General features: G+C 51.4%; 12 protein-coding genes across 12 annotated transcripts; 7 read left to right on the top strand and 5 right to left on the bottom strand.

Moving 5' to 3' along the window:
• Positions 1 to 1,329: 1,329 nt before the first annotated feature.
• Positions 1,330 to 2,238, top strand: APUU_50703A (uncharacterized protein; the record flags this gene model as incomplete). The annotated part of the gene is made up of 1 exon (XM_041705730.1): positions 1,330 to 2,238. The coding sequence occupies one exon, from the start codon at positions 1,330 to 1,332 to the stop codon at positions 2,236 to 2,238; it is 909 nt and encodes a 302-aa protein (XP_041558186.1).
• A 49-nt stretch (positions 2,239 to 2,287) lies between these two features.
• On the bottom strand, positions 2,288 to 4,060 carry APUU_50702S (uncharacterized protein; the record flags this gene model as incomplete). Its single annotated transcript, XM_041705728.1, has 5 exons — positions 2,288 to 2,657; positions 2,733 to 3,274; positions 3,330 to 3,401; positions 3,453 to 3,795; positions 3,846 to 4,060. The coding sequence occupies 5 exons, from the start codon at positions 4,058 to 4,060 to the stop codon at positions 2,288 to 2,290; spliced, it is 1,542 nt and encodes a 513-aa protein (XP_041558185.1).
• Positions 4,061 to 4,371: 311 nt separating this feature from the next.
• APUU_50701A (uncharacterized protein) lies at positions 4,372 to 6,819 on the top strand (the record flags this gene model as incomplete). The annotated part of the gene is made up of 2 exons (XM_041705727.1): positions 4,372 to 4,740; positions 4,792 to 6,819. The coding sequence occupies 2 exons, from the start codon at positions 4,372 to 4,374 to the stop codon at positions 6,817 to 6,819; spliced, it is 2,397 nt and encodes a 798-aa protein (XP_041558184.1).
• A 637-nt stretch (positions 6,820 to 7,456) lies between these two features.
• Positions 7,457 to 9,391, top strand: APUU_50700A (glycoside hydrolase family 15 protein; the record flags this gene model as incomplete). The annotated part of the gene is made up of 4 exons (XM_041705726.1): positions 7,457 to 7,679; positions 7,734 to 8,541; positions 8,593 to 9,039; positions 9,307 to 9,391. 4 exons carry the CDS (start codon positions 7,457 to 7,459, stop codon positions 9,389 to 9,391), a joined length of 1,563 nt encoding a protein of 520 aa, XP_041558183.1.
• A 1,464-nt stretch (positions 9,392 to 10,855) lies between these two features.
• On the top strand, positions 10,856 to 13,038 carry APUU_50699A (putative MFS peptide transporter; the record flags this gene model as incomplete). Its single annotated transcript, XM_041705725.1, has 6 exons — positions 10,856 to 11,099; positions 11,161 to 11,274; positions 11,348 to 11,570; positions 11,616 to 11,987; positions 12,072 to 12,232; positions 12,296 to 13,038. 6 exons carry the CDS (start codon positions 10,856 to 10,858, stop codon positions 13,036 to 13,038), a joined length of 1,857 nt encoding a protein of 618 aa, XP_041558182.1.
• Positions 13,039 to 13,609: 571 nt separating this feature from the next.
• APUU_50698S (mitochondrial 37S ribosomal protein bS6m) lies at positions 13,610 to 14,146 on the bottom strand (the record flags this gene model as incomplete). The annotated part of the gene is made up of 3 exons (XM_041705724.1): positions 13,610 to 13,919; positions 14,033 to 14,064; positions 14,123 to 14,146. 3 exons carry the CDS (start codon positions 14,144 to 14,146, stop codon positions 13,610 to 13,612), a joined length of 366 nt encoding a protein of 121 aa, XP_041558181.1.
• Positions 14,147 to 14,426: 280 nt separating this feature from the next.
• Positions 14,427 to 15,109, top strand: GCV3 (glycine decarboxylase subunit H; the record flags this gene model as incomplete). The annotated part of the gene is made up of 3 exons (XM_041705723.1): positions 14,427 to 14,568; positions 14,664 to 14,726; positions 14,793 to 15,109. 3 exons carry the CDS (start codon positions 14,427 to 14,429, stop codon positions 15,107 to 15,109), a joined length of 522 nt encoding a protein of 173 aa, XP_041558180.1.
• Positions 15,110 to 15,515: 406 nt separating this feature from the next.
• On the bottom strand, positions 15,516 to 16,772 carry APUU_50696S (uncharacterized protein; the record flags this gene model as incomplete). Its single annotated transcript, XM_041705722.1, has 1 exon — positions 15,516 to 16,772. One exon carries the CDS (start codon positions 16,770 to 16,772, stop codon positions 15,516 to 15,518), a length of 1,257 nt encoding a protein of 418 aa, XP_041558179.1.
• Positions 16,773 to 18,713: 1,941 nt separating this feature from the next.
• On the bottom strand, positions 18,714 to 21,140 carry dscA (ubiquitin-protein ligase dscA; the record flags this gene model as incomplete). Its single annotated transcript, XM_041705721.1, has 1 exon — positions 18,714 to 21,140. The coding sequence occupies one exon, from the start codon at positions 21,138 to 21,140 to the stop codon at positions 18,714 to 18,716; it is 2,427 nt and encodes an 808-aa protein (XP_041558178.1).
• A 408-nt stretch (positions 21,141 to 21,548) lies between these two features.
• Positions 21,549 to 22,982, top strand: ZRG17 (cation efflux family protein family; the record flags this gene model as incomplete). Its single annotated transcript, XM_041705720.1, has 2 exons — positions 21,549 to 21,854; positions 21,912 to 22,982. The coding sequence occupies 2 exons, from the start codon at positions 21,549 to 21,551 to the stop codon at positions 22,980 to 22,982; spliced, it is 1,377 nt and encodes a 458-aa protein (XP_041558177.1).
• Positions 22,983 to 23,510: 528 nt separating this feature from the next.
• APUU_50693S (putative NADH-ubiquinone oxidoreductase 14 kDa subunit) lies at positions 23,511 to 23,921 on the bottom strand (the record flags this gene model as incomplete). The annotated part of the gene is made up of 2 exons (XM_041705719.1): positions 23,511 to 23,758; positions 23,888 to 23,921. The coding sequence occupies 2 exons, from the start codon at positions 23,919 to 23,921 to the stop codon at positions 23,511 to 23,513; spliced, it is 282 nt and encodes a 93-aa protein (XP_041558176.1).
• Positions 23,922 to 24,277: 356 nt separating this feature from the next.
• APUU_50692A (BOD1/SHG1 domain-containing protein) lies at positions 24,278 to 26,664 on the top strand (the record flags this gene model as incomplete). Its single annotated transcript, XM_041705717.1, has 2 exons — positions 24,278 to 24,493; positions 24,565 to 26,664. The coding sequence occupies 2 exons, from the start codon at positions 24,278 to 24,280 to the stop codon at positions 26,662 to 26,664; spliced, it is 2,316 nt and encodes a 771-aa protein (XP_041558175.1).
• Positions 26,665 to 26,791: the final 127 nt, after the last annotated feature.

Genomic DNA, 26,791 nt, shown 5'->3' with positions numbered 1-26,791 from the left:
CGGGACTATGCGTAGATTGGCCGCGACCATGCAGTTGATGATCTGGGCGTGCTCATTTTGGGTCGATTGAGATTTGGAATCTGTGATGGGCGTGGACGAAAGTACGTGCTTTGCTGATGTCAGGTTTATACATCGAGTTTGACCACCTTCTTTTGCTCCACGCCTGATGATAAGTAATCTCGCGTCGTTTCTCTCATATTAATCATGCAGGTAGGAACGACGTTGCGTGGGCTTTTCGACATGAATTATTCCTTCAAGAGTATGGCATGTGTGGAGTGGACATAGTATTTAGCCACTCTGCAAAACAGTAGAACTCATGAGATGTCCAAATTAACCCTCAATAAATCACAACGCCAATCCAGTACTTCTGCTGATGCTCCCCCTATTCTGACGTGGACTTTCGCTACTCTGAGTAAGGATGATGCTGCGACCCGAAGATGGACAACAGCCTGAATGTTACGGATATAAATAAACCACGTAACCATTCTATACTGAGCTCGTATTTTCGATGCACCATCTCGTACAATCGCGACTCCAGCGAGAGTTGGAAGCTGATATATGAAGATTCGCAAGCATTTCAATAGCGACAGCCAGCACATAAGTACTAGCCATATCCCGCAGCGCCCGTGCACAGAGCAGCAAGTACAGATTTTGAACAGCGTAAGCATTGACATTTGACAGACAATGCCTTGCATGAACCGGTTTCGACGGGGCGGGCCTTTCTGACGGGCCAAATTCTGTATCACCGGGGCTGCATGTTGTATAACCCCAGGACGGGTCACACCTGCCACCAACAGTGACACTATAATCATGATGGAGATTATTTTTCCATAAGACACTTCGCGATATTATGAAGTATCTGCAGGAAATGGTCTCTATCCCATTCGGAGCCCTATTTCGGTGACCAGGATACCTCTCGGTAGATGTCTAACCCCGGTCTACTATGCGGAGACGAGTTTGCAGAAGGTAAGGATATTCGATTTTAATGCTAAATATTGAACACCATACCAGCAAAATTCTTCCATTCCACTCCATTCCACCCATACCTCGATACAAGCAGCTTTGTAATTCTCAGTTAGGGCTGGTCAGCATCGGCGGTCGGGGATTCGGTTTCCCGACAGGCCGAGATGACCAGCAGCATTAGCAATCATGAAATCACGACCTCAACTGTAATTAATCCAGAAAAGCCACTCACTAAGACCATAGTATATAAACAGACTTCTCTCGCCTTGACATATTTTGATCCAGTCCCCACAGTTAGTCTCATCTATTGACCCCGGCCTACAAATCCAACCCGCTTAATATCACCACTCCAAGATAATAACAGCAATGACAAAAACAATCCTCATCACAGGCGCCACAGGCAAACAAGGCGGCAGCGTAATCGACAATCTCCTCCAACAAGACGCCGATGTCGAGATCCTAGCTGTCACCCGCAACACCAAATCCTCTAGCGCGCAGAAACTCGCAGACAAATCACCCAAGATCAAGCTGGTGCAGGGAACGCTAGACCAGCCAGATGACATCTTCCGTAACGCAAAGAAGGTCACATCGAGTCCAATCTGGGGTGTCTTTAGCGTGCAGGTCGCCTCCTTCAGCGGAAACACCGAACTCGAAGAACACCAAGGAAAGAACCTCGTAGACGCCGCACTCCGAAACAACATCAAACACTTCGTCTATGCATCCGTCGACCGCGGCGGCGACAACTCCCTCAACAACCCCACAACCATCCCGCATTTCATCAACAAGCACAACATCGAACTCCACCTCATCGACCGCTCCAAGGGCACAGACATGACCTGGACAATCCTCCGCCCTGCTACATTCCTAGACGGCGGGCTTGTGCCCGGTTTCGCGGGGAAATTGTGGGCGACCACGTACAAGGTTGCGCTGCAGGGAAGACCGCTGCAGGTTGTTGCGGTTTCGGATATTGGGTTCTTTGGCGCAAAGGCTTTCCTGGAGCACGGGGAGTATCAGGGAAAGGCGATATCGCTGGCTAGTGATGAGGTGGCGTTTGAGGAGTTGGCGAGGGTGTTTAAGAGTGTCACGGGGAGGGATGTCCCCACGACGTGGGAGTTTGTCTCGCGGTTTTTGATGTGGATGGTGCCGGATGCGGGGCTGATGTTTCGGTGGTTCCACGATGAAGGGTTTGGGGCTGATATTGCGGCGTTGAAGAGGGTGCATCCGGGGTTGAAGGATGTTAGGGCTTGGTTGGAGACGGAGAGCGAGTGGAGATAGAATATTGTAAGTTTCAAAGGCGCCTATTTAATAATATACGGTAATAATCTCATTCATCAACCTCTCTCCTCCAAGCCTCAAACCTCCTAGCAGGCAATCCCTCCTGAAACATCTCATCCAGCTCAGCAAACGACCGCCCCTTCGTCTCCGGGACATCAAAGAAGATAGCAACCCATGCAATAACAGCAGTGGCAAGGTAAACAAACCCCATCTTGCCACCAAGGTTCCCCTGATCTGTATTGAACATATAAGGCACACAGACATTCCAAACAGCAGAGAAGAAATAATTAAACCCGAACCCCAGCGACTGGGATTTCGCGCGAAGACGGGCCTGCGATACCTGTCCCGCGACACTCATTGCGGGCCCGATGCACGGCCCGATAGACCACCAGATTAACTGCAGCCCTATTCCGGTTGTCCTATCGAGGGTTTGATTAGCGAGAGGATCTAAGGATCTAAGTACCTAGGGATAGATCATAGGCGCAGGGGAATACCATTTCGCTGCTTTCGTATAGAAACACCCAGAGACGCCGATGATAATAAAGAATAGCGCCGACCCGGCCGTCCCCCAGAGCATGAGGGTGCGATTCCCCGTCCGCGGGATAAGGAACCACGTTATAATACTACTGCAGATAGCAAACGCGATTCCAATCTCAACCAGCATCCCCGTTGACGAAGAGGGCAGACCCGCCGAGATCAAAAAGTACGGCCCGTTGCCAATGAAAGTAGCCCCGATCATCTGGTTAAGGGCGTTGCAGTAGATGATAATCCTGGTTCGGCGGATGTTATCTTTGCTGAAGAGTTCGAGGAAAGAAGCGGATTGGGCTTCGCTGGCTAGGGAACGCTCGTCCTCGACTAGCCACTCTATTGCTGTGAGCTGCGTGGTGACATCTGTTCCCTTTGGCGAGAGCTGGATTAGGGCTTTGCGCGCTTTGTCGGGGGATCCTTGTCGGACGAGATGGAAGGGGGATTCGGGGATGATGGAGAAGAGGAGGAGCATTAGGCCGGGCCAGGCCCATGCTGCTGCGAAGAGGACCTGCGATAGATCATATTATTAGTCCGTTGGACATGTTGCCTGGATATGGACGTACCCGGTAAGCGGATGCATCCATAATAGTTAGCCGTTTGAAGGCGACCGAGGCGGCAATCATGTATCCCAGATTCTAGTCATATCATCAGCAGTGGGGAAGGGAAATACGTAAATCTGTACTGACCATACTAAATGTGAACCCTGAAAGGGCAATGCCACGCATAGCGACAGGCGTAATCTCCGCAACGTAAGTCTGGCCAGCAGAAATCGCCATTCCCAACGATAGAGCATTAATAGTCTTCCCTGCAAGAAAGATGCCAGGCGTGGTGCAGATATACAAAACCGCTATACCAGCAGCAGAAAAGACCGCTGAGACGGCAAAGCACACTCGTCGTCCAAACCGGTCGGCAATGAAGCCGACGGCCACTGCACCCAGCATAGTTCCAATCTGACCCATTGCATTCCAGACGGACTGCCACCATGCTGCGATTACTGGAGATCCATCTACCATTTCTCCAAACTGAAGTCTAGGCAAGCTGTTAGTTAGATGGTTAGGTGGTTAGGGTTGTGCGCGTACTCGAAAGCAGGCATGGAGAGACAGAGCGAGGTAGCCAGGTTGTCGAAGCCGTACATCAACGGGCCGACATTTGCGAAGAAACAAAGTGCAATGATCTTCGGGTTGCCTTTCAGCGTCTGCCATGCCGACTTGGATTCCTCGTCGGATCCGTAGGTTCGGACGGCGTCGTCAAGGTGCTCGATCGTGGCCTTTTCATGGTCTGTTCGGGGTGACATGTTGAACCATAACATATACAAAAGGGATATCCTGAATCTCCACAAAAGGACCCAAATCAAACTTATATACGGGGAAGTGTGGAGAGGCCGGAAAGGTGGTCGTGGGATATCCGGGGTAGGGCTCGGGGTGAACTACACCGAGCACTACGACACGGGAAATCCGACATCGGCCAGCACAACGTTAAGTCCTCTATATCCTCGCCCACTCGCCACGTTCCCGATCACTCGGATATCGCGCCCTCATCGATCTCTTGGCCCTTCATAAAGAACTGGCCTTCAACCAGCACTCGTGGTCCCATAACAAACCAGAAATGGGCCGCCACTGGAGTCAAGACACCGACTGGATCTGGTCTCCAAACTGGGACGAGAGAGACCACGTCGCGCGCCTTGTGCAATTCCGCAAGACTTTCACTGTCGAAAATGTTTCAGTCCAGTGCTTGGTACATGTCTCTGCGGACACGCGGTACAGACTGTTCGTCAACGGGCAGAGCGTTGCATTCGGGCCGGCTAAGAGCCATCTGGGGGAGTGGAACTATGAGACTGTGGATGTTGCGCCGTTGCTTCGCCCTGGTAGCAACGTTGTCGCTGCCCGTGTGCTTCGCTATTCCCCGTTTCATTCCGGGAATATGTCCATGACGAGAGGGATTATCCCGGGTTTTATTCTTCATTGTTCGGAAATTGTATGGTATCAATGTCTATGACTGACCAAAAAGCTAATCCAAACTGGGTAGGGCATATCGACAAACTCATCATGGAGGTGCAAAATCGATGAATCTGTAAAGATCCTCTCGACTAAGGACTGGAATCCGGCTCTTGGTCCGTCATTTCTGTCTGTCAGCGAGGATGTCGATGGATCCAAAGAAGATAGGGGCTGGCTGGGTATTGAATATGATGATTCAACCTGGGATTCTGCGATCAAGTCCACTATGAAGGTCCCAATTCTTCCAATTCTGGATCCGTGGAGACTAGCAGAACGATCAATTCCACAGTTTCCAGAAATCGAGGCAAAGTTCTCCTCTGTTGCTAGATGTGACGGAGAATCCGACACAGTGCGCTGGCACCGTCTTGTGCAGAGCAACGAGGCAGTTGAGATACCACCAAACAGCCAAACAGCCGTCGTTCTTGATGCAGCAAGCCTAACGACTGCATTTCTTCAATTCAATTTCCAAGGAGGTGCAGCGTCGAGGATTCGTATTCGCACTGCCGAATGCTTCGAAAAGCCGTCTGAATCGCTCACGCCGAACCCATTCGCCCGCAACAAGGGTGACCGCGCTGATGCATCTGGAATACTGGTCGGACAGGATGATTTCTACACTATTGACAGGAATATTCCTGCTAACTTCCAAGTCTCCTACGAGCCCTTCTGGTTCCGCACCTTCCGATATGTCGAGCTGCACATCGAGACGTCGTCCACTCCTCTACAAATCCTACAAGTAGACTACAGAACTATACACTACCCACTCGACATCAAAACCCAACTATCCCACTTCCCCTCCGCAGACACCGCAAAGACATGGGAAATCAGCCTCAACACCCTCCGCAACTGCATGCACGAAACCTACGAAGACTGCCCCTTCTACGAACAGAACCAATTCGCCATGGACGCCCGGCTCCAAATCCTCTTCACCTACCAGCTCTCCCACGACGACCGCCTCGCCCGGAAATGCATGCACGAGTTCTACGCCAGCCGCCGCTCAGACGGGCTAATCGAGACTCACTTTCCCTCTCCATTCCCGGGCGTGAACATCCCATGCTTCTCGCTGTACTGGATCCTCATGGTCCACGACCACATGATGTACTTCGGCGACGCGGCCCTCGTCCGTCAATACCTCGGTGCTATAGACGGCATCCTCAACCACTTCGACCAGCGACTCAATGAGACCGGCCTCGTCGGCCGCTTCGCATGGGACGCTTGGCCGTTCGTCGACTGGACAAGAGAATGGTCCGACCCTGCATCTGCAAAGGGCGATTTCCGGAACCTGGCTGTGCCGCTAGCGTATCACCGCACGGGCGTAGCCACGTACAACAGTCTGATCTACGCCTACGCGCTGCAGAAAGCAGCAGAGCTCTGCGTCTTTATTGGGCGGCGCGACACGGGCACTGAATACCGCCGGCGGGCGACGAGTCTCAATAATGCAGTCGTGAAGAACTGTCTGCGTGGGGAATTCTTCGTCGATGGGCCTGATGGTCTAGATGAGGAACGGAGCCAGCACTGTCAGGTTTTTGCGGTGCTCTCTGGTGCTGTTGGGGGTGAGGAAGCGAGGGATATTCTCCTCCGGGCTCTTACGGAACAGGGTGGGTACGCGCGCTGCTCGTATGCAATGGGGTTCTATGTCTTCGAGGCAGTGCGTAAAACAGGTCTGTATGACCAGCTGCGGCCTATGTTATTAGAGCCGTGGTCTGCTATGATAAGCCAGAATCTCACGACGTGGGCTGAGTCGGCTGCGATGCCGCGGAGTGATTGTCATGGGTGGAGCGCGGTGCCTATCCATGATGTTGTTGCTAATGTGGCCGGGCTGAGTCCTGGGAGTCCTGGGTTTGAGAGGATCCGGTTTGAGCCGCGGAGGAAACATTGGCAAACTATGGAGGGGACGTTTGCTATTGCGGGCTCTGGGGTGGTGAGGATTGCTTGGGCTCCTGGGAAGCCGATTGAGTTTACACCGGATTTTGATGCCCAGGTTGAGGTCCTGGGCGTGAATGGTTCTGGCGCGATGTATCAGGTTGCGAGCGGGGAGACTTTGGCGATTCGGCATGAGTGATTATTGATTAATTATTTAGACCAGTTGTATTAACCGCATCAACAGATCCAGTATAGTACTTACTGAAACATCAGAAAGTAAAATTAGACAAACTGGCTTAAAGTTTAGAGCGTCGTCATGCTGAGCAGGGGAGTGAATGCTCACATCGCTGTATGGACAGATGTCGGTCCGACATCGCACTATCACTGGATATTACAGCAGAGCGAGGTCGAGCCACTTCTAAACCAGATCGCAAATGAGAGACAGTCGCAAGCGCCATAATTTCCACAGCCGGCGAGTTGTCGGTAATGAGATGGCATCTAAGCAATCAGAACGTGGACGAAGCATGTAATGGGCTTCCTCCGGCGTTGTCCCGGCCCTCCCGGGCGATCAATCCTTGATGTGGCTGTCTCTACATGGCGTCAGCCCCGGATTGCTTGTTCTGCCCCGTATAGTGACCGATGTACACTTCTCTCCACCGGAGGAGCTCCCTATCTGCGACTGATCGGCCCGTTGCCTGTGGGCGCAATATCCGGTGCTGTAGGTACGGTACATGTCAAGCCATGTGAATGACCAGCAAAAGTATAAAACGTAGTTGAACATCTGCCATGGAATCCCTTAACAATCACAATCTTCAATTTGAACAGCCTAACTCACCATGACCCTGTTGAAGTCGTCAATTTCTCTCCTCGCTGCAACCGGGGCTGTCGCCTTCCCCCGGTACCCGATGTACAAGAGGGCCGACGTGGAGTCCTTTATAAATTCGCAGACCCCCATATCCCTACAGGGTGTCCTGAACAACATCGGTGCCAACGGAAGTCTCGTCTCTGGAGCATCATCCGGCATTGTTGTTGCCTCTCCATCCAAAGATGACCCAGACTGTAAGTAGAGATGCATTAGACCATAGGAACTCATGAATAACCACCATAATCCAGACTTCTACACCTGGACCCGAGACGCAGGCATGACACTGGCCGCTCTCATCGAGGAACTCCGCGCCGGAAACGCAGACCTCGAATCCACGATCCAGAACTACGTCGACTCGCAAGCAACCCTCCAGTCAGTGGACAATCCCTCAGGCGGCCTCTCCGATGGATCTGGGCTCGGCGAGCCTAAATTCAACGTCGACCTGAGCCAGTTCACCGATGAATGGGGCCGCCCACAGAGTGACGGACCTGCTCTGCGCGCCTCTGCCCTAATAGCATACGGGAATTACCTCGCGAAGAATGGGAGCACGTCCCTAGTATCATCCAACATCTGGCCAATTGTCCAGAACGACCTTGCATACGTTGGCGAGTACTGGAACGAAACAGGCTTTGATCTTTGGGAGGAAGTGGAAGGGACATCGTTCTTCACCACGGCCGTGCAGTTCAAAGCGCTGGTTGAGGGCGCGGCCTTTGCTGAAGCTCTAGGGGAAACGTGTGATTCGTGCTCGGTGGCTCCTCAGATATTGTGTCATCTTCAGGAATTCTGGGATGGCTCTGCCATTGTCTCGAATAGTCCGACGAACGGCCGTGCTGGTGTTGATGCTAACTCGGTTATTGCTTCGCTGAACTTGTTTGACCCGGAGGCTGGCTGTGATGATGCGACTTTCCAGCCTTGTTCGGCGAAGGCACTGGCTAACCATAAGGTCTATGTCGATTCGTTCCGCGATATATATGGAATTAATAGTGGCATCGGTGCAGGTAAAGCAGTTGCGACTGGCCGTTATTCAGAAGATACCTACCAAGGAGGAAACCCATGGTCAGCATAACCCAAGTTACTTTCCTTTCTTGTTATACTTACCGACCTCAGGTACCTCACGACACTTGCCGCCGCCGAACAGCTGTACGATGCCCTCTACCAATGGGACAAACAAGGCAGCATCGATATAACAAACGTCTCCCTCCCCTTCTTCACCGACCTCGTCAACAACACGCAAACCGGATCTTTCGCCAGCTCCTCTTCCGAGTACGAGTCCATCACTAGCGCAGTCAAAGCCTACGCCGACGGCTTCATCGGTATCGTGCAGGCGTATACCCCGAGCGACGGCGCGTTGGCGGAGCAGTTCTCCCGGGACAGCGGTGACCCTGCCTCTGCAACGTTGCTAACTTGGTCCTTTGCATCGTTTTTGACGACCGTTGCGCGAAGGAATGGCCAGGTGCCGTTGTCTTGGGGGTCGTCAACAGCGAGTGAGGTTCCGAGTCAGTGTAGTGGGGAGACGGTTGCTGGGACTTATGCTTCTCCGTCTGTTGGCTCTTGGTAGGCGACTGAACCTGGAAAGAGCCTAGTATATCTGGAAATTAATTGTCTTATATGTCTCTCACCTTGTTTTATTTTATATCTGTCATTTGTTTATGTCAAGATGTCAATGGCTTGCGCGTTTAGGAGCGTGGATCGAGCACTCATGTCATTCACTGTGTACATACCTAATCGAAAAGAAAAAAAAGAAAATCAAGTTTGCAATCTAGAGTACTCCTGAAATGGCTGGAAGCCGCGCTGAAATATCACGCCTTGCTAAGATGGCAGGCTTTCTGATGCACTAGAGATCGATTTGTTCCGGATGGCTCATTTAGATGCTGATGCTGGTATTGGCTTTTATCACAAATCATGAAATTCCCAAGAAGGTTGCGGAGTAAAGAAATGTTGTTCTTGCTTGGTTCGTCTCATCAACTTAGACATGGACGCAGTTGAATGAATCACCGTCATTTTCTATTGTTTCCCTTAACGAATGATAGTCATTGGGAAGGTCCTATACAGATATATCACGTCGGCTCTAAAAACAATTGTAAATCAAAATAGTTCTGCTTCTAATACTCTACATGTGTATTCTTACATAGGTATATCATGAATGGAGGCTACACAGCTTGTCTCAGCACGTAGGCCTTGAACGCAGCGACCCGATTTAGATAACATTGCATTTCAAGAATGTCTGACGATGGGATAGGGATCTTTCCCTCGTTTGTGGTGTTGAACGCAAAGCGTGCCATTCCCCAAAGTCCATATGCGTTTCGACACATACAGAGATGGGCAGTCGTTTCCTTGCCCTTTACTGCATCAGCCCATAGTTGGACCTTTCCTCACTCAAAAACATGCGAAGGACCGCCCAGTAGTTTGATTCCATATAAAATTCTCTCGCACGAAGCGCAGAAGGAAAAATGTGTGCCACTTCGATGGGTTCAGCATTTGCTGGAATATCTCTCAAGACACTAACTCGGTCAGTGATTGTTATCCCAACACTAAAGAGTAAACATTAGATAACTTACACTCTTGGAGGCTTCTCGAGTTCCTTTTGTGGATTGAGCTGTTTGTTCAGTGTTGTTTTTATCGTCATTCTCCGGCCTTTCTTTTTCGAGATTTCGCGAGCCCTATACATCAGGAATCATAAGCCGCCCCGTGTGAAGGGAAAGGATCATTAGAGATAAAGAGTCTTACACTCGCAAATGGCTTTGCGGTATCGTCCATGGTTCAAAGGAAATGTTCCTGTAATGGGAGACTGTACGTACATCTGGAAGCTTCGAAATCGGCCCAGGTCAGATAGCCAGAGATACTGGGTCAATTTGTTGACATTGGCCGTCTTTTCTTTCATATTCTCAATGAGAGTCTGGCGCTCACACTCTTCTAACTCCTTTGAGGTTCTCAATTTGTGGTCATGGCCATTACAGGGTTTGAGAGTTGTGAGTATAAAGGATAGGTGGAGGAATGGGAGGGGGGTGAGCTTTCTACCTTCGACAACCCAAAAGTGAAACCAAACCTGGGCAGGTTAACACAACCTTCGGTGTCCATTAAAGCAATGGGCAATGTGGATATGCGCGCAGCGCAGGTTTTTCTTCCAGGCCCTGGGTGACTGGGTGCAGAAAGGTCCAAAGTGAATGTGGGTGGGGAGTATTTTGAGCAAATATCAATCACAACACAACATGCGCTGGGTTGCTCTCCCACCCTCAATTCTCCCTGCCTCTTCTCTTTCCTTTCTCTTCTTCCCTTCCTCGTTCTCATCTTCGTCCTCTTCTTCTCGTCATATCCCATTCTAGCCTTGGTGACTGCCAATTGCTCATCTCCAGCCATGGTTCTCTCCAGAATGAGGGAGTCTGCGGACATGACTTGCTATACCGCCAAACTGGCAGAGAGACGACTCCAAGAGGAGAGGAAAGCCGCAGCGATAGCCGCTAAGTCTTCATCGAGTAACTCTGAACGTGAATATCCAACTGAAGAGGAGTTCAAGACCCTTCCCCGTGTTGCTGGCAATGTCCGCTGGACTGCGTATACCATTGCCTTTGTCGAGCTGTGCGAGAGGTTCTCGTATTATGGAACAGCCGCTGTTTGTATGTCTGCTTGGGCATCCTCAGTGTTACTGTTCTATCAGTATGGATGCTAACCTTTTAGTTACCAACTTCATCCAGCAGCCTTTGCCTCCCAACTCGACTACTGGTGCCGGATTTAGTGGACAACCCGGGGCTCTTGGACATGGTCAGAGGGCAGCAACTGCTTTAATCACTTGTGAGTTCTTCGTGTTGTCACACAACACTTACAACCATGGGTCCTTATCAACATGTGCTGATGTGGGCCCTAGTCAATACTTTCTGGTGCTACTTAACCCCAATCTTCGGAGCATGGATTGCCGACGAATTCTGGGGTCGTCTGAAGACAATCCAGGCGTCGTTTATCTTTGCTATGCTTGGACACATTATCCTCATCGTATCCGCTCTTCCCCCTGTCATTCAACATCCCGATATTGCTATTATCTGCTTTTCCGCCGGTCTTGTTGTCTTCGGTATCGGCGTCGGCGGCTTCAAGTAAGTAATCGATCATGGAGGCATGAGCCCTACTAACAGGCACAGGTCCAATATTGCCCCATTGATCGCTGAGCAACATCAGCACGCCAAACCCTACATCAGAACCGATCCCCAAACCGGAGAAAGATGCATAGTGGACCCAGTGCAGACGATCTCCCGTATCTTCATGTACTTCTACCTCATGATCAACGTTGGTGGCTTGGCCGTTTCCATTTCCATGGTCTACGCGGAGAAGTACATTGGATTTTGGCTGTCATTTACAATTCCTACCCTGCTATTTTCGTTGTGTCCTCTGGTCTTGTTCCTCTGTCGACACAAGTACCATACCACACCCCCTACGGGATCCGTTGTTGCAAAAGCCTTTAGGCTATGTGTTTATGCGTTGAGACCTCATTGGTCCTGGAACCCCATTCGACTGTGAGTATTTAGTGTTTGACTTCATCCAGTTTCCCTACCCATTAACACCTGGTGGCTTCTCGATCAGTTTGCTTACTTGAACAGTATCAAGAACTGCAGATCGCCTGACTTTTGGGAAAATGCGAAGCCCAGCAAGATACGTGTCTGTCGTCGTCCGTACTGGATGACATTTGATGACCAATGGGTCGATGAAGTGCGCAGAGCCGTCAAAGCATGCGGCGTTTTCGCTTGGTATCCCGTCTACTGTATGTTCCACACTCACCCCAGTGACAAACAGGCAAACATGGTATTAACACCACACCATCTAGGGTTCGCCTTCGGACAAATGACCAGTAACCTGACTTCCCAAGCCGCGACAATGGAACTTCACGGCGCGCCCAACGACATAATCAACAACCTAGACCCTCTCTTCCTAATCATCACCATCCCACTCATGGACCAATTCATCTACCCCCTCATCAGTAAACTCGGGTTCAACTTCACCCCCATAAAACGCATCTATGTCGGGTACATTATCGCGTCCCTCTCCATGATCACCGCAACCGTCACCCAGCACTACATCTACGTCCTCAGCCCATGCCATAACCACGCAAGTACCTGCGACAAACCCACCCCCATCAGCGTCTGGTTCCAAACAATCACCTACGTCCTCATCGCGGTCAGCGAAATCTTTACAACAATCACCGGCTACGAGTACGCGTACACCAAGGCGCCCAAGAACATGAAGAGCGTCGTGCAGTCGTTGTACCTCATGTCAAACACCGTCGCCGCGGCTCTGCAGCAGGGTCTCACGATATTGAGCGAGGATCCCCTCCTGAAGTGGAACTATGGATTCGTTGCCGTGTTGGCGTTCTTCGGTGGAACGTGTTTCTATTTCACTCATCGTGACTTGGATGATGAGGAGGATTATCTGAATTCCCTGGAGCCATCGACTTATCTGGGTAGGGAGGAGAAGAATAAGAAGGGTAGGAAGAGTAAGAGTGAGCGTAGGGATTTGGAGCAAGGCGTGCAAGAACGTCCTGTTGAGCGTTCGTCGTGGTCGAGCTTCTGATTTGGGGTTTCTTTCTTTTTCAGTTGGCATGTGCCAAAGATGGCGTACTAGGAATGAGCTATGTAATTAGTATGGCGTAACACAAGGGTTGGATCACGGACCTCAACAATAGTCAGAATATTTGAATGCAATGTTGAAATCTTGCAGCTGCATGGACCAACCTCGGCGGTATATATCTTGAACTCCATAACAAACCCGCTCTCCGAGGTTGGTTATACTGATCCAATCCCCATTCCTAAATTGCATAATATTTCTCAGATCTACGTATATATCAAAACATCCGAGTCGTGAACAGTTCTTATTGTCTTGCTTCACCACAGCGCTAGTCACGTGGCATAAAGCAAAAAGTCGAGGCATGGCCTGATCTAAAGAAGCAAAACACAAAAACCATATGCGCCGATAATGCCGTTGATAATGTACAAGGTGATCAATCCGTATTTTCCGTCCCAACAGTAAATCCAACATCAACATCCGAGGCCCATCCCCGTAGGTCGGCCAGCCTTTGTATCGTAACAAACCCCAGCTCCTCCATCGTCGTCAAATGCGAGTTCCTCCCATCCGAAACATGATCTTAGATTGAGTTCGATAGACTGCGCACGTCGTTCCATTCAACCCTCCCGCTGATATCCTTGACCTCTCCCAACTTGTCGCCGAGCTTGATAACTGAGAAGCGGATCATTCGGGGGTCGAGCGCGAGGGTTCGACGGATACCCAGCTGCACGGGCGAGGCGGCATCGAAGCGCATGATGAAGTGGTGGCCATCGGTATAACGGGCTTGATGTTTCGTTGTGGTTCTGGGCAGACGGAAGACGCCCCAGTTGGTGAATCCGCGGATTACGCCGCCGGAGCGCAGGACGAGGGTGCCGGTATTACGGGCGATGCTGGTGCGTGTTAGTTTTGTTCGACTTGATTCAATTACACAGCGATTTGGGGGTGTCGATAGCGCGGTGGGAGGATGGCAACCGGGTAGGTTTTCGGCTGTAGGGGTACGTACTCTCGAACCTCGTTCAGACTGCCCGGACGGACCTAAGGGGGAAGTCAGCATTGGGGGGAGCCACAACATGGGATCAAAAAGGCAGCATACAATAGCAATCAATTCGTACAGCATCGCGAGCAAGTAAACGACAAGCAAAAAGCGTCACAAAGTGGGGTTTAGGCTGGACTGGGGTCGGGTCGCGGAAAGAGAAAGGCAGAAGAGGCAGAAGGCCACAGGTGAAGATTTTCCCGAGTCGGAACAGCTCATGACGCGCTTATCAGGACCAGTCTTGGCGCTTTATCTACTCAACCCCGACATCATCCTCCGCCGTTCCCTCTTCCTCTCTCCTACACCTCTCTACATCCGTCCAATTTCGCTGTTTTTCGCACTTTTTCGCTTTAAATCTCTCACAATGTCTGCCGCCGCTCGTGTCGCCCGCCCTTTCGCCTCCCGCGCCCTCGCCCAGAAGCTCCCGCTGAGCTCCGTCCGCAGGGTCTCGCCCGCAATGGGTTTCCCGCGGGGAACAATCCGCACCTTTTCGCAGAGCCCATTCTGTAAGAACCGCACACAAATCGCCTATACAAAGCCATTGGCTTTTGTCGCTGTCTGTAGTAAATTATATACTAATTACTCGTTCTCAAAAATATAGTGGAAGTGAAGAAGTACACTGAATCCCACGAATGGGTCGAGCTCTCCGACGACGGCAAGACTGGTGAGCTCCCCCCACGCCCATTCTTCCAAACCAGAGTTAACTAACCATGGGTAACCCCTTATACAGCTAAGGTCGGCATCACAGAATACGCCGCCAAGTCCCTTGGTGATGTTGTGTTCGTTGAGCTCCCCGAGACCGGCCTCGAAGTGAGCGCCGGCGAGCCCGTCGGTGCCGTGGAGTCCGTCAAGTCTGCCTCAGACGTCCTCTCTCCCGTCTCCGGCACGGTTGTGCAGCCAAATGCTATCCTCGAAGACAAGGCGAAGTTCATCAACGAGAGCCCCGAGGGCGATGCCTGGATCGCTGAGATTGAGGTCAGCGATGCCTCCGAGGCCGATGGCCTGCTTGATGAGGCCGCCTACAAGGCCACCATTGATGAGGAGTAAGAGCATACGGAAGAATTATAAATAAATGTGAATGTATGAGTTTGTTTCAAAATGAATTGAGAGCGGAACATATCTGCTTTGGTCTTTTGTTCTTGGCTTTCTGTTTTCCCGTTCTCCCCTAGGAGAGAGATGTTGCTTGCGAGAGGGTGTGGATTCCTTGTTTAGACTATTCTGTGTCGCCCTCATCGGCTGCGTGCGCTTTGAAGTTTCAACATTAAAGGCGAATATAATATTTGAACAAGCTCTGGCTGCCTCGTATCTTTGTTGAAATTCGTTAGTACTAACTACAAGCCTTCTAGTGTGATGAACGGTATACAATCAGCTTCAATATCGTTACTTATTAACTATATTCTTCCTAAGAAGCATCATTACAATCTGACATGCATGCACAACTAGGTGAAACACCCTACTCAATCCACCCACTCCGACAAGTCGGACAATTCCGATGCCTGGACTCCTGCAACCACTGCCCAATGCACTCCGCGTGATAGTTGACTCCACATTGAGCTCTGCACCAAGTCAATCCTTCGTCAGCCCCAGTTTCCTCCTCACTTTCCTCCTCATAACCAGAGTCCGTATCTTCGGCAGTATCAACACCCACTACTTCATCGCCAGAACTAGAACCAGCGCGAGACCGAGTCCTTCGCAGAAGGTTCAGACAAATACCACATTCACCCTCAATCGGTCGACGGGTAGCATCGCCCGCGCGAGACGAAGGTAAAGTGATCCCAGCTGTTCTTCTAACATGACGAGGCGTGCCATCCAAAGGTGATGTTAAGCTTGTTGACGCAGGGCTTATTGGAACAGAGCTTAATGTCACTGGACTTGATACTGTCGAGTCGGACGACCTTGTACTCGATGTACGTCTGGAGCGTGCACTGCCATCGCTGGCACCAGCAACATCGGCTGGACGAACAGATGCAGAAGGTGCACGAGCTTGCCCATTTGAAGTTGAACTCAAATTCTGAACCGTCGGCTGTGTCCTCGAGACAGAGGCCCTTAGTCGCTCAAGTTCTACCCTCATGTCATGGAGCCTCCTCTCTAGATGCTCAACTCCAGGTTCCTGCTGTCCACTGCTAGACCTTCGGGACGATGCAGATGTGGATGTAGACGTGGATGTGGTGGTACGGGGGGGTTGAGAAGACACCACAGGTGCAAGCGTATTATAGGAAAGCTCAAACCCTACCCTCATGTCATGGAGCCTCCTCTCTAGATGCTCAACTCCAAATTCCTGTTGTCCACTGCTAGACCTTCGGGCCGATGCAGATGCAGATGTAGACGTAGATGTGGTGGTACGTGGAGATTGAGAAGGCGCCGCAAGAGCAGGCGTATTATAAGAACGCTCAAACCGGTGCACGCGACGCTGCCACGTCTCGACAAACTCCGCTGCCTGGTTTTGGTGCCATCTCCTGCATAGGACGAGGGGTGCTAGGTCTTCGAGGAGGTCGTCGATGTGGTGCCCCTGGTGGAGGTCCCTGGTGCCTTTGTAAAGAAGGGAAACGGCTGTTTTCCGGTCTCGGGCGTTTGTGTGGTTGAGGCAGCGGCGGCCTTGGGTATAGGCGAACCCGAGGCAGCGGTGATCTCCCTCTGGTTTTAGCTTTATTATGTCGGAGAGGTGGGGGAGGGGAGGTGGTAGTGGGTGGGAGTAGTATTGAGATGGCATGGTTGGTTGGTTGTTGGTTGGTTCTATTGGGTTGGTATCTGAGTTGGTATCTGGATGATGGGTATGATCTTTTTGGAGGGAAACGATGCTGGACTATATACTTCATCAAATACCACACTGTGCAGGGGGTTTACTTGTCTGCCTAAGGTGCACCTGCTCTGCCACACTTGCGTGGCTCAGTTAGTGTTAAGTCAAGGCATCATAGCAGCGCAGATGCATGGTAGCGAGGAAAGCAACCACACTGCCACAGAAGCAGGGGACTGGGTCGTGGTCAAGGAACGGTCCGTCGTCTTGGCTTTAAGCAAGCTCACTGTGCCGCAGCCCCCAGACCGTCTGATTGGGGTGGACGAACAGGGGTGTGCAGGTTCGCGGTTACCTTTGCGCTCTTACTGGTTGATGTGGCTGGGGTGGTGGTGTGATGAAGTGCAGGCGTCACGCACCAAGTTGACTCGCGCATACTCTGGAAATAGAACTCTTAATTAAGCAACAAGCCTGCGGGGTGTCCTTTGGAAAGGGACCCTATTGTTTGGATAAGAAGAGATGGTGGTGTACTGCTACATATAGGACCTCAGACATTAGATGTATCAGCATCTTGATCTGCTGGCTTGCGGTATCCAATGGTTTCTAGAGTCCCAGAGCTGCTCCGTAGTCTCCCGCTAGAAAGCCGTGGAAACGCTGAAAGTAGCAGGTGACATATTCTCTTCAACCCACCTCTTCGCGTTGTCCATAGATTAGCACAGCCCCGATATCTAATAACTTCCATAGCCACAGACTTTCAGCGCAAATGCGTCCCTTCTTGTATCTCTACCTGCACTCATTTTGTTCCGTCCTTGTTGAAGCGTTGGCGATCAGAAGCATTTGAGCGGCCATTACAGATTCCGCTCGTCAGATTGGTCGTTCTCCCGGTCTTGCAATACCAGTTTCCGCCTTGAGAGAGCCAATTTCCTCCAAAGCACGACCCTCAAAAATAGTAAACACTTCCAGGGAAAATTTCCCCGCCAATATGCACGGAAATGGGATTGTTGGCGGGCAATAACTGCTTGACCTGGAGGGCCAGATCAGACCAATCCGCGATTATGAATAGATTGCCGAATGCAACAATAGTTGGCGAGCTTTTCTCCTTGGTGAGACCCAGCTGTAAAGTGATGGCGTTTTCCAATCCAATCTGAGAGTTCGAAAGATTAGCTTTAGGATCTCCGTCTTGCTGGCATTGTATGCCTCCATAGCTGGGTCGTTTGCGATACTAAAAAGCGATGGTTGAAACACTGGTCAAGAAAGACTATTTCGACATCGACGCCACGGATCTCTCGAGATATCGCATCCTTGGCCGGTCTAAATGTTGGGGTACAGATGGTGCTTCCGTGTAAACCAGTCGAAGAGTTGTTTGAGGTTGATCACCATGAGGAGACTCTGGTTTCGAGACATCCGATACATCGAACCGAAAATAATGGTGGTCGGTCAGGAAGCCATGGTCGCTAAGAACTTGTAAAACATTGGCCCTACACGCTTCGATCCGTGCAACAATCGTCGGTTCTGCTGGTACTGAGGTCAAAGGGTACGGCCATGGCCCTGCCACGATTAATAAATGATGGAACGTTGTAGAGAAAAGTTAAATTCCATTCAATAGTGCTGGACTATGACAATTGAATCTTGTTCACCGCACCAGTGTTATGCCTTCAGTATTTACTGCAAATGGTAGATCATTGTGTACAATGGACTGTGAATATGAACCAATCACCATTCTGATTATTTCTTGACGTCTCCCCACATCTAGACAGCTTTACAGTTCTCCACTGTGGCACATGTATCTGAGCGATGGCCGAGATATCTCGAGCCTTCGCTTTTTCTCTCCACTGTACGCATCTGATAGAAGTAAATAGGGATATACTACACAGCCAAATAATCTATTTCGGATCACGATCTATCCTAAATGCTGTACATTTAAACCGGAGGAATGGACTCGCGGCATATAGGACACTGCAGACGAAGCTTCATCCAACTCTCAAGACAGGCACTGTGGAAGATATGGCGGCATGGAGTAACCATATAAGTCCGACGCGTGAGGATACTTGTCGCACCGTCCGTAACACTGCTGCCGCCCGCGGCTCCCGACGTCGCGAGAACAGGTACGTCAATATCCTGCATACAGATAGCACAGTCGAAAATCGCTCGCTTGCGGTCTTTGCTGCGCTGTCGGTCGTCGTCTTCTTTCGCTTCGCTTGATGAGTCCCGTCGTCCGTCTGCTCGCAGGGCTCCGATTGGCAGAACGCCGCCAGATTCGAGATCGGGACCTGACTCTGGATCGTCTCGGAGAATCGGGTGGTAGTCGTACGCTGGAGGAGCCCAACCTCGGGGAACGAAGAAGCGAGGCCCTAGGATGTCTTGGCTCGCCAGGAGCCAGACTTGAATCCATACCCAACCAGTAAGGCAGGCTGCGGTTCTGAGATCTGGGCGGATGAACAAAACGTTTTCGTGTACAGTCAGGAAATACAAGAAGGGGAAAAGTCGAAGACAGCTCTCGCCTATGACAAAGTCCCACCGCAGAGCTTTCCGGCAGTTGCGCATGACGTTTCGGTATATCTGTGGTACCCAGAATGACAAGTAACCAAACGCCAGGGCTCGGGCATACCAGCCACCCACTCTATTAGGCCAGAGGAATGACCAAATCGAAATAATGAGCATCACGAAGAGGACAAAGTAGAAACGCGCATACATTGCGCCCACATCACTTCGAGTTTCTTGTGCTGTTGGTACGGGGGATCGGTTCGGCGTAGCTGTCTCCTCTCCCTCATCGGCAGGCGGGTCTTGATCAGGTGTCAAGATTATGGGTGTAGCGCCAGAATCTCTGACTCGGGCCGCTGTAGCAGGGAGAGGTAGCCCACCGGACTGGGTAGACGGCGTGGAAGGGCCAGACCGACGGGTCTGCTCTCTCCGCTCAGGAGCCTGGATAGCCCATATTTCTATCATGAATTTCATGGCAATATAACTCACGGAAAGAAAGGCAAAGAAGGACAGAGTTGCCATGACCAGGAAGGAGATCGCCGGGTAGAGCTCCAGTAAGATGAAGACTAGCACAAATGCATCCCCATACGCCATGAGAGCAATAGTATAGAAACTAATCCGACTGCGAGTTGATGGAGTGGATGATTCTTTGATTTGTCGCATAAGCAGTGTAATTTGCCCAATAAACGTAGCGGACACCAAAAATACTACGCGCGCGGCGTATCTCGCATACTCCTCTGATTTGGGGCCCTGGAGATACAGGCTGTCTGTCGGGGGATAATCGGGGGCTCCCTTGGTTTCGAGGATATACCCACAGTCGGGAGAGTATACCACAGCTGACATGACCAATGCGGGTGGTGAGGGTATCGGTGCGCCAGTTGGAAATCTCAATTCCTGCTCCATCTGGTTAATGACCACCTGGTCCGCCAGATAACCCTCTATATCTACCGGATGCTGCTGCAAATAAACGATATGTTCACATTTTGGAGACGGAAATTCCACTTGCTCCGTTCCCACAAGCGAAGACCAGGGAAATAGTGTAGGGTGCCGATTCTGCTTCTCTGCAATGGTGTCCGAAAGCGAGTTGATAAGCAGCTCGTGGGAAATGTTGTAGGAGTCTGCAGACATTGTCAAGTGGGGTAGACTGAAAACGCCACGGAATTTCTCGCTTGTCGTCGTGAGAATAATGCCGCCGGTTTCAGGGAAATGGACTCCATATAACGAGATATACCAGGTGTTGCCCCAGAACTCATCCGTCTCCACGGCCAAGGTTGCTCGGATTTCACGAACATGGCCCTGAGGAGACCTGAGTTCCTGTCCGCCTCCTTCATGGACATTCAGGTAGAAGGCCCCGCTGTCACCAGTGACGTTCTGGCTGAACTCATGGGTGAAGTACTCGTGTTCGAGAACAATGGCGGTTTTGTTAAGCGGAGGTCGATCGGCTTCCAGCTTGCGACGCACCCAGTCTCCGCGTAACGTCCCTGTCGAATTGCGATAAACAGGTAGGGCCAACTGAGAAAGGTTCAATGCTCCAGATACATCGCGGTCTTCGAGCCCGTTCGGAGGAACTAAACCTGCGTCCGTAAATGTATTCCGCAGTTGATACCGAGTTCTATCCTGAGCGTCCGCCAAAAGTCCCCAGTCAAAGCTATCGTTCTTTCGGGTCCCGATGAATGGGAGCCATTTGTCGGCTCGGGGATCAAAGTCTCCATAGTAGGACTCGTTCAGCAGGTGAAGCGCATGTCGTTCTCGCTCAAGCTCTCGCTGGTGCTCACGATCCTGAGATATCAATGGTGGATGTGACTGTGAGCTGAGAAGTAAATAGAATACGACCAGAAAGAAAAAGAACGAGCCGCGGTGATCCATAACTAGGAAGACGGCGCCAGCCTCCGAGAGTCTGATGATCCAACCACCTTACGCCGTTAAAAGGAATATCATCGCCAGGTACGGGCGGGGAAAGGGGTTCGTTAATCCTAAATCATGAAGAAAAAAGAAGAGCCTGAAAAGCGGCCGAGCCGGGATAAGTAGAGGTAGATGGAAAGACGATGGAGGAGTCGATGATGCGATGAGTCTCCGGCGGCCCCATACTAAATGTTGGCGCCTGAGGCCACAGTCTCCTCCCCGCCTCGGCGCCTCCTTATCTCAAATCTCGATCTGTTTCCGCGCTTCACAACATCATCAATATCGCCGTGACCTTTTCCCCAGCCAATTGGATAGGCGCACCGCAGCTTTTTTGAATTATACTGTTAATTCTTTGCCTCTTGCGCTGGCGCAATGGCATCTAACATGCCGCTCCCCGTGCCGCCGCGGACGCCCACTCCACCCCCGGATGATCCCCCAGGTGCTTCTGCCATCCCATCCCAAAACCTAGGTCGTGATACTTTGTCGCCCTTGGTTGAATCATTCGCGCCGTCGCGAAATCCGTCCATCCCAGAAGATCCTAGTCGTCTGAGCCCTACAAAGGCCTCGTTCAACCTCTCTGTGGATGCTGCACAACCCAATGACCAGAGCGACAATGTCTCATCCGGGCCGTTCAACTTCCAAACCACGTCAATGGCCAAGAGCCCTGTCGTGAAGTCTGTAAGACATGTTCTATAATCACTTGCGAATCCACTCCGCTAATCTCAATGTTTATAGAACATTGGCCAGCGACGCGGTCACAAATACAAGCACAGTAGTATCTCACACCAGATCTTCCTCGAACCTCCCCCTCGTGCGCCATTAGCTTTGCCCAATTCGCTGCCGATACCGACGCTGAAAGAATGCCGATCTAGTATGTCTGTGGATCAAAAACGGAGGTTTTGGTGGAGTGTGTGCCATATGTTCGTCGCAGCCTACACTCTGTGGAGTGCCCATGGGTCGTTGGCTATGACAGCCTTATCCCACTTGATCCTCTTTGACTCGCTGGGTGCGTTGCTTTGTGTAGCGGTTGACGTGTTGGGAAATTTCGAGGTCTGGAAGCGATCAAGTATTCGGCATCCCTTTGGATTAGAGCGAGCTGAGGTGTTGGCTGGGTTCGCGATGTGTGTTCTTTTGCTGTTCATGGGATTGGATCTCATTTCCCACAATCTTCAGCATTTTCTTGAGTCTTCCGGCCATGAGCCTCACCATGAGCATCCCCACGAGCGGGTCTCCCCAGGAAGTGTAGATTTCACCGCACTTCTCGCTATTTCGTCCACACTGATTTCTGCCATTGGCTTGCGGAACCATGGTCGGATCGGAAAAGCCATGCGTTTTGGGTATATTGAGTCCCTGCCATCAGTACTCAGCAACCCGTCTCATTTCCTCACGCTATCTTGCTCCGCGCTGCTTCTACTACTCCCTCTGGTCTCCATTCAACTCTACACTTGGCTCGACGTCACATTGTCTAGCACTATTTCAATCTGCATGTGTGTTCTCGGAATGCGTCTCGTCAAGACTTTAGGATCTATGCTGCTCATGTCCTATTCCGGCTCCGGAGTTTCCGATGTCGTTCGGGATATTGAAGCCGACCCGTGCGTGTTCGCCGTCGACGACGCAAGGTTCTGGCAGGTTCATTATGGGCTATGCATGGCAAATTTGAGGCTTCGTGTCACTGGTTCAGAGGAGAATCTCATACGACTGCGTGAACGGGTCTCCAGCCTAATCAAGAATCGACTTGGCGGGGGATATGGGGGCGGTGGCCAGAAATGGGAAATCTCAACACAATTCACAATAGAGAATGCTTGAACAGGATTCTGCTTCTACTTTGTCACATATCACGCTTGGATTATTTGGCGGTACACAATAAACTTCTGCATATACATTCCGTTTATCTCCCTTCGTCGTAAAAACAGAAACCCTAGATCTAAACCTTATGCTGCCTGCCAGATAACAGGATGAACTATATATTGATTGCAACCGGTGAACCGGCGCTGCTACGCCAGGAGTAAATCAATTACGTTGGCGACTCCGCAATGGACCCGGGACACTCGACAGAAACCACGTTGGGAAATTGAAAAGCAATGGAATCTATTGAATCACAACCAAGCCAATTCGCTTTATCCTCTACATATCCTTCAATAGCAGTACTCTTTCGGACACGAAATTGTGACCATAGCGAATTTTAACCATTGAATTTTGGTACATACACAGGTTGAATCTTCTACCCTCGCAAGAGCAGACAACCCGTTCTTCCACGCGCTATTCACCGAACACAAGAAAAGAAAGAGGCGGATATGATATGATATAAACACAAGCAGAACTGAACCACCAACTTTATGACGTCGCAGCCAAGGTACCGGCCTCTTCCACCTTGCTCAGTGCACCATCGTCTCGTCGCCGGCGCTTCTCCAGGATAGCTTCCTTTTGCTGTGCGAGGATTTTGAGTTGTCGTTGTTCAACGCCCTGGATCCAATATCCGAAACTGCCACCGATACCAGCGAAGAGGGGGTAGGCCCAGAGGGATTCCTTGACGAAGAGAGGACGCATTTCGATGCCGAGTTGCCAGAGTCGGACGGCGATGCCTGTAGTCCGGATGGTTAGTAGCTGTCTTAAAACAGAGCAGATGATGGAATTGAATGGCGTATAAAGTTACAAGGCCGATTGACCAGTAACCCGGAGCGCGTAAACATAGATTGTCGGGAGGGACGTACCGAAGCCGCTCCAGAAGAGGACTTTGTGAACCATATTGACGGAGTGAGGGGTCGCGGACTCGGATTGCGCGGATAGGGGGAGGGAGAAAAAAAAGGTAGCGGAGCCTGCCGATAGAGAAACCAAGCAGTTATTTCGTGATGGCGGCTTGAGGAGAGTACCGGCACAATTGAGCTCCGTCGGCAGAGATGCAGTCGATCGGGATGAAGTTGTGCTTGACCCAAGGCTGTCGAATCACGGGGCCTCAGTTCCCAATCTGCTCCGGAACGCGAGTTTCACCGAACCCGTCGCGCCGCGCTCCAACAAAGGGTCGAGATCTACAGTGAATTTCTACTTGACCCAACAGAACCTGGGAACTCAGGCATTTCCGTCTGATTTCCACGCGACTTGTTATGGATGGATCAGTGGAGGCTCCAGAACCCCAGATTAATGGCGTGAAGCGACCGTCGCTCGATGTCGAGAGTTTGCAGCGCAAGAAGTTCAAGACCGAAGAGCTGCCCTTGACTTCGGCGCAACACGAAGTGGTCGACGAGTTGCTGCACAGCTTCAAGAAAAAGGGAGGCTTCGATCATATTCGCAAGAAGGTCTGGTCGGAATTTCATGATGGTGTAAGGGAACCGCATTTTTTTTTTCTCTATTCCCCTGTTCTCCTTGTCCTTGGATACTGACTACGTGCTAGGAGGGAAAAGTCGAATTTACGAACCTACTCACCGACTTAGCTGAGTCCGAGATCGAGCGCGAACCTCAACTTCTTTCTAGAGAACAGGGCAAGGCCGCAACCTTGATTGAGGGTGCTGTGGACCGCAGCGATGTGTATAAGACGGTCGAGAAGAGTTTGGATGCGCTGGCCGCACAACACCTCCCGACTATCCTAGAGTCCATTCGCGATATTCGTCGCCATGATATCGGCGATGAGCGCGCCCGTCGCGAAGAGATAGCGGGGAGTACGGTCGATGAGGATTATGCTAATATTGTGAAGGCCAAACGCGACGAGCGTGAAAAGATCTGGCAGGAAGAAGAACGCAAACGAATAGAAATTGAGGAAGAAGAGGAGCGGCGGAGGGAGGAAGAGGAACGGAAGCAGCGCGAAATCCAGCGTCAAAAAGACGATGAAGAGCGAGCTAGGAAGCGCGAGCGTGATGAAAAATGGCGTGCAGAACAGCGGGCTCTGGATGAGCAACGAGAAAAAGAGCGCCAGGAACGGTACGAGCGACGGCGACGTGAAGACCGGGATAGGTATCGGGATTGGGGATATCGTGACCGAGATCGCAGCCGCACAAGGGACAAGGACTTGGATAGAGATCGTGATAGGGACAGGGACAGGGACAGGGACCGAGATCACCCTCGTTACCGTGACCGCTCCCCCGGCTACCGCTCCGATCGTGGTGTATCACCTCATATCAAAGACTCCCGAAACGAGAAAACTCCAGTATCGAAAGAACCTACTCCCCCGCCAGCGCCCGTGGATGAGAAGGCTTTGGAAGAGGCCGCCTTGCAGCTCCTCCTGAAGGAAGGCGAAGAATTAGCCGCGAAGGCCCGACAAAAGCCGGAGTTCGATTTCGAGGAAGCCGAGGCGATTGAAAACGGACTGAAGCCAACGACAAACAAACCTAAGGAGGCCTCGGAGTCGAAGTTCTCTAATACTCCTACTAAATCAGGCAGTCCAGCTGTTGACCCAGAACATAGCCGTCGGCGTGGATCAACAGTGGCCGACGGCCGAAGCCGGAGGCGCGATGAGAGCCGCAGCCGTTCGAGAAGGAGAGGATCGCGATTTGATGATGACCGTAACGTCCGATCACGGGATGCATCTAACAGACCCCGAGACCGTGATTCAGACAGTAAAGTCCCAATTCGCGACTACCGGGCGGACCGCTACGGTGATCGAAGCTATCGACCAAACCGCCGCAGTAGGAGCCGGTCTACCGCTCGGACTTACGACAGAGACCGTGACCGCGACCGTGATCGCACAGATCGGGACAGGGATAGAGACCGGGACTGGGATAGGGACAGAAGGTCAGACCGAGACCGAGACCGTATACGAGATGACCGGGATAGAGATGATGACCGCCGTCGGGACCGAAGTCGCGATCGTGGTAGGGATAGACCGGCCTATGATAGTTATCGCCGGCGATACAGCCACTATTCTCGCTCACCGTCACGTCCGCGCTCACCCCATCGGGACCGAGATCGTGACAGGGTACGAGAAAGGGAAGGAGACAGGGATAAGTCAAGAGAACGAGAGAGGGACCGGGAAAGAGATCGGGTTCGAGATAGGGACAGATCGAGAGACAGAGAGAGAGATAGAAATCGTGAACGGGAGCGAGAGCGCGACAGGGATAGGCCATCTGAGAGAGACAGAGAGAGAGAACGAGACAGAGACAGGACTAGCGATCGTGACCGTGATCGTGATCGGACAGAGAAGGACAACGATCGCGAGCGAGACCGTGACCGTGACCGCGACAGAGATCGAGATCGCGGCAGGGACAGGGAAAGAAAGCCCTCTACTTCACCACGCCGTCGTTCCCGTTCTCGACGGCACTCTCCAAGCATGCTCGACATCGACCGCTACGTCCCATCTACCAGCCATCGAAGCCGTTCTCCGCGTCGACGGTTCCGGTCCCCAGAGCGCCCTGAGGAGCGGTCTCGTGGCTTCATTGAGATAGACCGGTATATGCCGGGCGGAGGAGAGCGAGATCGAGAGAATCCGCGCGATCCGAATCAGAAGGCGCAGAGTTGGCGGCCTGGCAATGCAGACGAGAAGACCTCATCAAGGGAGTAGGGGCGGTTGTATACTTGCCATTGCCCTATCCATGTATTATTAACACTGTATGAGTACCAAGGTACCACAGAACACCATATAAACGAAATAATCAATTAATGATCAATCGGGCCCTTTTTATTTATCC

The sequence above is a fragment of the Aspergillus puulaauensis genome, chromosome 5, assembly GCF_016861865.1.
Source record: "Aspergillus puulaauensis MK2 DNA, chromosome 5, nearly complete sequence".
Classification (NCBI taxonomy): Eukaryota; Fungi; Ascomycota; class Eurotiomycetes; order Eurotiales; family Aspergillaceae; genus Aspergillus; species Aspergillus puulaauensis.
This window is presented reverse-complemented; position numbering and strand designations above follow the sequence as displayed.